This window comes from Rhinichthys klamathensis, unplaced genomic scaffold (assembly GCF_029890125.1).
Source record: "Rhinichthys klamathensis goyatoka isolate OS25496 unplaced genomic scaffold, OSU_Roscu_1.1 h1tg000148l_1, whole genome shotgun sequence".
NCBI lineage: Eukaryota > Metazoa > Chordata > Actinopteri > Cypriniformes > Leuciscidae > Rhinichthys > Rhinichthys klamathensis.
Genome location: NW_026606683.1, coordinates 58,151 through 70,000, shown reverse-complemented (window position 1 = coordinate 70,000; position 11,850 = coordinate 58,151). Strand labels below are relative to the sequence as shown.

At 39.4% G+C, this 11,850-nt stretch overlaps 1 protein-coding gene across 1 annotated transcript in view; it reads right to left on the bottom strand.

The window, feature by feature from the left end:
• Positions 1 to 11,850, bottom strand: part of LOC130090636 (dedicator of cytokinesis protein 1-like) — a 119,381-nt gene that overhangs the window by 57,040 nt on the left and 50,491 nt on the right. The window contains exons 6-9 of the mRNA XM_056258123.1: positions 10,931 to 11,009; positions 7,023 to 7,123; positions 1,801 to 1,859; positions 178 to 326 (exon numbers count right to left, since the gene is read on the bottom strand). Coding sequence (XP_056114098.1) covers positions 178 to 326; positions 1,801 to 1,859; positions 7,023 to 7,123; positions 10,931 to 11,009 — 388 coding nt within the window. The remainder of the gene's footprint in view (positions 1 to 177; positions 327 to 1,800; positions 1,860 to 7,022; positions 7,124 to 10,930; positions 11,010 to 11,850) is intronic.

Genomic DNA, 11,850 nt, shown 5'->3' with positions numbered 1-11,850 from the left:
TTTAAACTGGAATAATATTTCATAAAATTACTGCAGCCTTGGTGAGCCTAATAGACCCCAACCTTTTGAACCGTAGAGCACTTTCCCATGAACTATACTATTAGTATGCAGTATAAGTGTGCAAGTAAGGATGCAAACACAGAAATCACACGGGTACTGACGCCTATGCAAACTGACCATCTGGAAACAGCGTCTGAAGTGAAACTCGCACTGCATCATGTCAAAGAAGATGGCAATCGTGGCTTTACGCAGCTCGATCTCCGGAACCAGCGTCATCTCCAGGATCGGACCCACCATCTCAGGGATAAACTTGATCTTGTGTGGACCTGCAGGATGTTCAGAAGAAACAAGTTAGTATGCCTGAATCCTTGAGATTGTTTATTTAAGATCTTTTCTGTTAGTTTTTTGGATCTGCTTTCTGTTTGTGATACTTTTGCCGGCAGGTGCACCAGCACAGGGAATATCGTCTCTCCGCTGCCTCCTCGCAGTGCCTATTTGTGTCTAACAACAACTTTTATGTATTTTTGTGAGGTGTGTATAACTTCTATTTTGGAGGCAGCATTTCTAAATCTCTCTACTTTCATCCGTGCTCTCCTAATCTTCAGAGTTTCCTGCAATCACAACACTGAATAGAGGCAAACATCTCTGATTCTCTGGTGTATGTGACTGAACCCGCTATCAAACGCAGCAAGCTAATGAACAACCAAAGACTGCTGAGAAACACGTCTACCGTGAGGTGGCAAACATTTATTCATGGAGGAGTGTGGGAACTGAAAATACTTTCACAGCGGTGCTTCCTCAACGGTCCTGCCACTAATTAGCACCTTCACTTTCGGAGCATTTCCGTTTCCACGGCTCTAAATAACATCATGGTCGAAAAATAACCCGCTTGAAATCAGTGCTAAAACTGTAAGCAACACAAATGTGGCAGACACAAGCTGTACAAAAATAAATGATCCCAAAATGATGCTATGTGAATGCTGGGAATCCTTTTAAAGATGCAATGGTTTTTAGGGACATTAGCCCTTTTACAAAAAAGCCACAGGATTTAGAGCACCGTGAGTGAAAGACTATCAGTTTTTAAATGTGTACTATACCATTAAAAAGTTTGGGGTCAGTACGATTTTTGAAATAAATGCTTTTAATCACGATGCATTAAATTCATCAAAAGTGACGGTCAAGACGTTTACAGGCAGACATGGCTTTCTTCCATTGCCGTCCAGTCCTTTTTACCAGGTTTGTACTAAGTACTAATGTAGTAAGACATTAAAAGACAGTTTAGTCTTTTAATATGTAATGATATTAAAAGACTAAATTCAATATACACATTAATGATGATTAATGATGATGCATACGCAAGCAGAAGAGCCCAGAACATGAACGCAACCCAGTTTCCCGTTAAGCAGTTTTCCATAGAAAACCATTATAAATAAAACACTTATGCACATTGCATTCATATTCTGGGTTCATCTGCTCGCCTGTATATAGTATGCATCATTAAAAAGGTGAATAGAGCATTTTATCTTTTAATATCAGTGTTTTAGTACATTAAGTCACTGCAAGTGTTTTCACATTACATGTTTTAGAAGGTCCCACTGTTTTAAGTGATTTAAATAATGTAACAGGTGCTGTGTATGGATCAAAAATGCCCAAAACTTGCATTTTAGTGACATATTTTTGTTTTTCTTCTTCTGAGATGGAAAATAATCAAGAGAGTCATGCACTTGCAGATAGACATACCCCAGTATATTTCACAAGTATGTTTTGTCTAATATAATGATCTCTTAAATGGCAGCTCACCTAGGTTGTACCACATGTCTCGGATCTCAAAGCCAATCTGTCGCCGCATGTCTTGATACCTATAAATAGAAATATGAAGATATCAGAGATTCATAAAGTTTAAAGTATACAATTATGCTCAAAGACCACAAAACATTTGTAAGAACGTCTCAAATTTATTCTCCTGGAATTGAGAAACATGTACGGCTTGCAAACCTTCATAATATTGAGAGAAGAATAAAAGCTGTTCAGAATCAACATCACATGGCCCAATCGGTGCTCTCATTTAAAGAAAGTGTGAAGTAAGCAGCATGGCGACAGATCCCTTATGCTTTACCTCCAGCGGCCTCAGCGGGCCTGACATCCATTCATTACCGCTGTCATTTGGGGACGCCTGTGGCCCTCGGCTGAATTCTGAGCCGCCATCGATTGCTTTGTCAATATGCTCTCATCCAGGCGTAATTTACGATGACAAGGACGAGGTGCGTCGGAGCTCAGTTAACACACAGTAAAGCCTCTCGCAACTCCTCTGAGTCTTACTTCTTTCAGTTTGACCCTCACAACTGACGTCTAATCATTTTTGTGACAGCTGCAGACCAGATGCATGCTAGCATGCTAAAGCACGTCACGTGACTCACCTCGAGTCTGACCAGGACATTATTCACCTAGAGTCTGCGATCTGAGACTCTGTGATCTGTGTTTTAATTGAACGCGATTCCAAGATGTGTTGTTATTCTGGTAGGCATGTCAACACTTTCACTCATTTTGAACTAAACTATTCAGCAAGAATTTAATACTTTTATTTAGCAAGGGTGCATTAAATTGATCAAAAAGACAGTAAAGTCACAGATAATGTATTTAAAATAAATGCTGTTCTCTTGAACTTTCTCTTGAAAGAAAAAGAAAATGGATTTTCAAAAACCATTAAGCGCTAAAACGGTTTTCAACACTGATATTAATCAGAAATGTTTCTTGAGCATCAAATCATCACATTAGAATGATTTCTGAAGGATCATGTGACAGTAATGATGAGTAATGATGCTGAAAATACAGCTTTGATCACAGGAATAAATGACATTTTTAAATATATTACAATGGAAAACGGATTGTAATAATATTTCACAATATTAGTGATTTTACTGTATTTTTGATCAAATAAATGGAGCCCTGGTAAGCAGAAGAGGCTTCTTTCAAAAAAACAAAAACAAAAAAAAAACCTTGGAGTCCTCGACATTTTTCATGGCAGCGCACACTAGAGCAAACATTACTTTTGTTTAATTCAGACAAAATGATTTCCTGTAGTAAATGACATTATGCTACAAATGCTGTGAACAGAGCATTCATGTAATAACACGCTCTCAGATGCAGAGAGTGAATATTTCTGCTCATACTCATCTCAAACACTTCATTTTCCCTGTCTGATCTCTCCTTTCACATCTTTGACCTGCTCTCTTAATTACTTCACCTTCTTCTGACTTCCTATGGCCTTCCTCACTTTCTCTTTCTCTATATAGGTCGGTCTGTTCTTGCTAAGCGCCACTCTATAATTTGTGTCTCTGGTGTCCGCAGTGACAGAATGAAAGAGACAGACAGCCGAGGGTGTGTGTGTCCTCACACTCATACAGAAGAGTAAGCTGAGCCTGTTAACACTCACACCTGCCAGCCCACGGGACGTTCACTGGAAAGAGATGCTAACATAATACAGCGACAGATGAAAAAGAGCGAGGGACTAGTGTTGCCTGCTAAAGCGCCTGCTCTCCTGCTTATACTTGAGGTATTGGACAAATCATATGTCATATCTATAGAACACCCTAAAAACCCGGGTAGCAACACCCTGCAACCACCCAGATCAACTAATCAACCATATAATTCAACAAAACACCATCAAACCCCCCAATCAACCAGCATGCAGTAGCGGAGATAGCGTGGGTGCTTGGGTGCGGCCGCCCCAGGGCCCCGCGCCAGTTAGGGGCCCCTCAAACGCCGCCGATCTCGCGTCACTGGACAGGAACGGGGCCCTCGCCAGCAGTGATGCTGGTAACTTTTTTCAGTAACGAGTAATGACGCGTTACTATTTCCAAACCAGTAATCAGATTAAAATTACTGATCCAAATTACTGTGCGTTACTATTTTTTGTCATTTTCTTTAGTAGAAATGATGGCTGATATGCAATATGAAACCGAAATGTGAGTGAGAAGGCAGAATCGCGACATAGTCCAACTCCCAGCGTTATCCTTCCCGTCCAGATCCAATGCTACCACATCTTTAAATTACTATTAGTAGGCTATTGTTTGAAGTTAACATTATAAAATACGTAGACCTACACTACACCACAAAACTAGTTGAGGATAATTTCTTTAAAATTGGGCAATTCCAGCGTTATGGACGTGATATTTGTTAAAAAAACTTGAAATGTAAATTCTCAGAAAATGCATTTAATACCAATATATTGAAACGTCTGTTTATCCTCCTTAATAAAGGAGTCCAGACTCTAGACATTAGAAAAATATCAGTCTACACATGCGTTTTATATTTAATATGAGGGAAATACACGGACGTGACACAAAAAAACTTTAACTTTTAGGTGGCAAAAGTACAAAAAGTAATACCCACCGGATGAAGAAGGGCTGGCTCTCCACAGAACAAAATATTCATTTTGTCTTATTTTTCGTGTTCGCATTTATGAGGGAAAAACATTGTTACGTGACAGTTCCCCTTTACGGACGTGAGCGCTCTGAAAGCGGCACTGAAAGACTGCTTTAAAACTTTCCCAGAGACATCAAACATAAAGTACAAACCCATTCATTAAGGCGAATTTCGTTTTTGTATTAATTGTATCTTAATTTTAATCAATGTTTCATCAACCAATTGCCTGGATTTAATAAATAAGAAGTAAATATAGCAGACAATAGATAATCGCGCCGGCGCGTGAACTGGAGCTCGTCTTGTGAGTCATAAATGAACCGAAACACAGAGTAGGCCTACTTGCCTCACACACCTGAGAAATATATCTATAGAAAGCTTGAAATGTGTACTTTTACAGAACAATTCAAAACGAAAGAAAACAGACTGTTCTCTGAAAAGAACGAGATAGCCTTTGTGTTTTATTTAACAAATAAGCTTACTTGGCTCAACAAGTGACACATTATTACATATGCATTCATCAGATATTTAACGTTTTTTTTTACGGTTTTAATTTTAAAAATGACTTGGTAGCAGAGGGCCCCATGATGAAGCTCCGCCCCCACTATACTAAGAGTCTAGCTCAGCCCCTGCCAGCATGGCACACCAAAAACATGTTCTCCAGTAAGTATTGTGTATTTCTTACATCTGTACTGAGTATGTGAGCTTTGGCCTGAATGCTCCTTTACTGTGATGCCAGTTTGGACTCAGAATGAGAAGAAAAGAGAAGAAAAAAGAAAGACTGAAGAGTCAGCAGCAGCAGCAGCCTCTCTGAGGTCAGCATGACACCTCCAGCAGAACACTGGGAGAATGGAGTGATGAAAGGTTGAGGGAAGGATGAAAGCTAAGGCTACGGCTCTGAAGGAATGAAACCATCACTCTGAAAGAGGCACAACGGGAGGTAAACAGCACAGAAGAACAAAGACAGGGTAGCTGAACAGATTGTTATAAAAAAATGAGACGCAGCATCCTTAAGACATCAGCACATTTTCTGATAAAAGCCCTCAAAATGCCAACTTTGGGTTTCTTCTTTTTTTTTTTTTTGGTAGAATTCCAGGACATGAAGTGTCATCAGGTTGAAATGCTGTCAGCAAGTAAACAAACTAAACTGCATTATAGCTGACAATGTGTTGAGCTTGTGCACTTTTATTTTTGTATGAGTTTGGTATTAAAATTAAAGAGATCGTTAACCCAAAAATGTCATCTGCTCATCTTTCTTTTGAGGACAAGCGGAATATTCAGATTTGACATTGTCAAATGTTATGGTTGATTACTAATAAATTACTTTTATTCATTTTAAAATATATGCTACTTTATTAAAAGTGGATGGATGGATGATGGATAAATAGAACGATTGATATATAGAATGGTAGAAAGAACAATAGAATGATAGATAGATAGAAAGATAGATAATGATAGATAGACAGATAGAGTGATAGATGGATGGATAGATAGATAGATAGATAGATAGATAGATAGATAGATAGATAGATAGATAGATAGATAGATAGATAGATAGATAGATAGATAGATAGATAGATAGATAGATAGATAGAGCAGCATGTACTTTTAAAGGGCAGGCATTTTTCTAGAGATGCTCTTTAAGGGTTAAATCTATCACTGTTTGTGCCAGATATAGATCTTAAAATAAGCACAAAAAATTTAATATCCATAATCAGCCATTAAATATTCAAAAACTGGATAAATGAAAAAGATTGCTGATATCATCCAATTGCCAATATATCGATACTATCTAATACCGTACAGGTCCCATTTATCTGCAAAATACTGTGTTGTGCTTCTTCAAATGATCTCATTTTAAAAATGTTCTGATGCAGAGATTGTTGGTTATTCATTTCTTACGAATTCGCCAAATCTGTGCAATTCACCCAAAACCCAAAAGCAAAACCGCCTCCCAGAAAGAGCTGTGTTTACTGACACCAGCTCTGCATGTCCTGAGAAAATGTGTGGTTTTGGAAACGTGTCCTCCCCGTGTTCCTGAGAGGCTGAAGAGTCCTGACAGACAGTGATCCGTCTCTACGAGAATGAGCTCACGCCACAGGCAAACACAGACAGACCGAAGCTCTTCACTCACTCCTGCTGTCTCTCCTTCTCCAACACTTTCCACAGTGATGCAGAACCTGTACATGTTTTCAGGAAAACACATTTCCTTCACCTTTCTCTGCCCCATATGCTTTCCGTATTTTATGCCTCCCTCCCTGTTCGGTCTTGTACTAATCTGGATAATGTTTAAATCTTTGCATTACAAGCACTTCACATGTTATTGCCTCGTTAAGAAGAATTGCTTGTTGTGTTCCTCATTTGTAAGTCACTTTGGATAAAAGCGTCCGCTAAATGAATAAATGCAACATGACAACACGGCTGTCTAACTCTCATCCGCACACTCGAAATACATCATATCTGACAAACAGAGGCCTTTTTTATATTCAAGCATCATAAACATATACTTTTTCATCTGTAGTTCTCCCTGTTGAGAGGTTAATGTTATACAATGTTGTAGCAGTGCATTGTGGGTAGGTGCATGTGATATTAATGCTTACTTGTGGAAGATCTTGGCCCGTTTATCACTTGAAAAGTTCTCAAGCTGCAAAGACTCCTGGGTAAGGAATGCCACAGCGAGGTGGAAGTAGTTATTCCACAACTGAGAGAAAAAAAAAAGGAAGGAAAGATATTATTTAACTTCAGTTCCTAATTGAAATAATTAGACTAAAGGGGCGTTCACACCAGGGATGATAACTATAATGATATCTACGTTTCAATAATCATCCTAATTCTAAGATAATAGGGAAGTACTCACTACAACTAATGATAACGAGACGGAGAAACAGCTAATGAACGATAAAAATAATGATTTATCTGGCTTTAAACGAGATTCAAGCATGTGGTACATGACATAACTGTGGCACACACTTATAATAAACAGAACCTTATCATGCTTTGGTGTGGATGTTAATATAGTTATTGTTCTTGGTGTGAAAAGCCCTTAAATCATCCTGCATTAAAGTGCCCCTATTATTCTTTTTTCCCCCAGATATTATCTTTCATATAGTGTGTAATATATCTATTTGTGTTATATATATCTAATCCAGTGGTTCTCAAACTTTTTCAGTCATTCCCCACTTTGGACAAGGGGGAATTTTCAAGCCCCACCTGCCCCCATCGCCCCAACACAATGCTAATGTGATACGTAACAAGCTTAAAATGTTCCAATTTATTGAAGTAACAAGTAGTATCAGTATAGTAACAAGTTGTATCTAAATACAAACTAACTATCTACATCAAATAACAGCAAGTTCAAAAATAAAGAAAATGAAGTGCATCTGTGTCATAACTTGCATGAAATTCAAAAATAGAGAAAATAAAAGTGCCTCAAAAATAGAAAAGAAATAAAAGTGCCACTTTGCAATCTGTTAAAAAAAGAAAAGAAGAGAAATCCATTTGGCAAGACAGGTCTATTTATCCCTGCATTAGTGACTGCAATGAGCCTGTTTTGCATTGCACAATTTCTCAAAGCAGGGTTGCAGGCTTGATACTGCCACTCTCAAATCATGTTCAATGTTCAGAGAAATTTCATGTCTTGTCGTAAGCCACAACATAATGACGTCACATATTTTCCAACCCAGCCCTCAGCCCCCACTTACGCATGAAACAGCTTCCAGCGCGCCTGGCTACCCATCGGCGTGATACATAGGCTACATATCTAGGGGCGCAAAAGTTTGTTCCACTACAATTAATATGCCGACGTCACGTCAATCATTATTTTGGGGGTGGGGAATTCCTGTTACTTGTTGTCGCCCCCGGGGGTGATCGATCTAATAAGCGGCAACACACAGCTATAAGGACGGTTTGCTCTCACACGCGCTGCATTAATAGTCACACACACACACACACACGCACGCGCGCGCAGTCACTCTCTACTCTAGTGCGCGGTCTTGCTCCAGATTCCGGGAGATTGGATCTCATTTGCAGGCGTCAAGGAGCCGCTATCAATATGCGGGAGACTCCCGGAACTTCCGGGACATTTGGGATGTCTGGATAAAGATATAAAGGCATAAAAAGGAAAATTTCCTCCCGTTTGGCGCGCCCCACCTGTCACGTCTCTATTCCCCACCAGTGGGGCGCGCCCCACACTTTGAGAACCGCTGATCTAATCTAAGTGATTCTGAACTGCCTGAAACGAGTCGTCAGTAATTCCAGTCTCACTTCCTGCTGAACCTGTGTATGTTTGTAACAAATTTGCATAATGCCAGCCTGTGGTCTTGATTGGCTGTTGGAGAACAGCGTCTGCTTTGTCCCGCCCTCAAACTCTGTAGTGTACCTGAGACTGGAAGAGTTTGGTTCGTGTTGTTTTCTGGTAAAACCAACTGTGTATCAAGTGCTGAGGAAGAGCTGAAATTCATATATGGTAAAGGGTGTTTAATTTCCGACATGGGCTGTAAGTGGTCGACCAATCACAACAGACAAGACCATCTGACCAATCAGAGCAGAGGAAGCTCTCAACAAGGAGGGGGTTTAGGAAGACCGTTTAGACACAGTAAGAAAAAGGTAATGCTGCTATGTATATTATGAGAAAATGTAAGTGTTTTTTTTACTTTGGATACATGTAAACTTATTGAAGGACCAAATTAGGAGCCTTTAACATAGCATAATAGGGGCACTTTAATATCATTACATATTCGAATAGAATTAGAAAATCCTTTCAATTAGACATCTACAAATGAGATTTCAGAAAGTTGATCATCCATGTCTGTAGGACAAATGATGACAGGTTATGCACACTAGATTAATAGTTATTGTGAAGGATTTGAAGTATGAGCAATAGTCACAGTGCACACAGCTAATTAAGCAGAAGAGCTGATGCCACTCACACAATCATTTCCAAAATAATTCATTGGCTTCTGAAAGCCAAAGTGTGCATCTCAGATGGTTTCACAGGTAAAATGAGAACTGAGATTAAGAATAACCATGAGCCAACAACCAGCGACAAGCAACACGAACACAATGCTCAGAGAAGAGCCGCTTCAAATATTCAAATCAGACACTCGGAAATTGCAGCCCATTAGCCTGTCATGAGTTATTCTGGTAGAAAGAAATTTAATGATCCCTGCTGGAACTTCCTCTAACACAAGCGGGCAGATAGTCACGATTAAAAGGTGTGCTTTTCAGAAACAAGACTATCCTCCGGTTTCACAGACAAAGCTTAAGCCTAGTCCAAGACTGAAATGCATGTTTGAGCTGTTTTAACTGGAAGTCTTCAAATATGTCAGTGCCATTGTTTTGTCTCAAGACACACACCAGTAATGTTCTTTCCTAAAGTAAAGGCCTAATCTAAGCCCTGTCTGTGAAACCAGGCCTATATGTTATTATTATCAGTGCTTTTTGGTAGCACTTTACTAGTCTAAATGCATTATAAATGTATCTTTCTAGTTCTTTCTTGCAATGAACACAAAAGGAGATTTAACATACAATGACAGTGAATGGGGGAAAAAAATCCAGTAACGCTTCCTTTTACAGTCCTGTTACCCATGTACATACTATATACTTATTATAGTAATTACAATTACTGGGTAATAACAAAGTCCTTTTAGGCAAGTCATGCCACTCGGCCGCCATCTTGGCAACGCCTCCGGGCAGCTATTTCGGACTAACAAGACCAGGCTCCTATCTAAATGAATGGGCAGAGACCCAGAACTGCACTTTCACTGGTCACCGGGACATAAAAACTGCATGTATACAAAACACTAATAAAATATGATAAAAATCGCTGAAAAAGTGTGATGACTTTGCCCCAAAATAAGGTTTAAAACGCCTTTTTCCCCACAGGTTATACTTTTACTGCGCATGCGCAAGGGTTCTCTCGCTCTCTGTCGTGCGCGCGCTACTGCTCGCTCGCTCTAGATTCCGGGAGATTTGAACTAATTTGCGGTCATCAGGGAGCCGCTATCAATCTGCGGGAGACTCCCGGAACTTCCGAGAGACTTGGGATGTCTGATATTTACACAACTAACACATCAAATCTGCCGCCTTTTCAAACAGTAACATATTTTCCGCTGTCGCAAACCTCAACTGTGCGCATGCGTCGGTGGAACCAGACGATAGGCTTAAATGTTTTCCGGCTTGACTGTTAAAAGCAGACGATTGGCTTTCCAGCGGGAGGGGCGGGGCATGTGCATACAACCGCCATCTTTGGCGTTACGGGTTTTCCCTATATAGTTGTATTAAGGATTGGGGAAGTGGCATGTCTCTATATAAATAGTCTCTGGTAATAACTAGGTACTAACCCAGAACCTACCCCTAACCCATGTACTTACCTTATATTAGCCAGTACTTTCTAGGTAATACACTGTAAGTACACGTAAGTACTGTACTGTAAAAGGAAGCGTTACCAAAAATCTCTTTCGTGTTCCAAGCAACAAAGTCAAACAGATTTGTTGTCTTTAAGTCTCACCTGCAGCTCAAAGTTGGTTTGATCGAGGAACTTCTTGCTGAGAACGGCGGCGTACTGATTGATGGCTCGCAGGAAGACTCTGAAATGAGAGAAAATCATGTCAGCCACTGTCCATTTCATGTTCTATTCATTCATTTTAATGTATTATCATATTTAAATGAGCGTGTTTGTTCTTAACAACAGCCTGTAGAACATGAAGCATTAAAACAGCTAGTTAACCTCAGAATAATGTCATTCCTGATGCGATCCCTCGCACATCGAGACGCAGAACTAAAACACCATTCAGCTTGAGGCGAGGAAGCACATAAACTTCAGATGATAAACTTAATCACAGGTCTTTAACTCCGCCACACTGAGACGACATTAGGAGGATATTAGAGAGACTTAAAGACGCTTTGTTCAATAAAGGCCGTCACTAATGAACTATGAGAGAGAACAAGAAATCTTTATCTACTTCTCTAGCTGTGTCACTGCTGAAGATGAAAAAAAAGAAAAGAAAGAATGAAAAGAAGAAAATGCAAATGTGTTGGACGTCCAGGACAGGCAGACTCAAATCACTGCAAAATCACACTTGGCAATCAAATCAAGACGAATAGACTCAAAGCAGCGGACGTCAAAGAGAACATTTCACGTCTGTAATGTGACATTGTGAGTAGTTCAGTAAACCCTCACTGCTCTCTACATTTTGCAATGTAGATAATTTAATTACTAATGCCTAACAGAATGTAGCAGTCTCAAGACGTATAACATGAATAGTACACATCTTTTAAATAACATGCAAAAGACTAGGATCATGCATCAAGGAATTAAACCATTGAATAAAAATAAAATATATAAATCCAATATATACAGCAATTTTCTACAACATAAATCAAATACAAACACATTTTTTTAACATTAAAGACAATTAACATTAGATG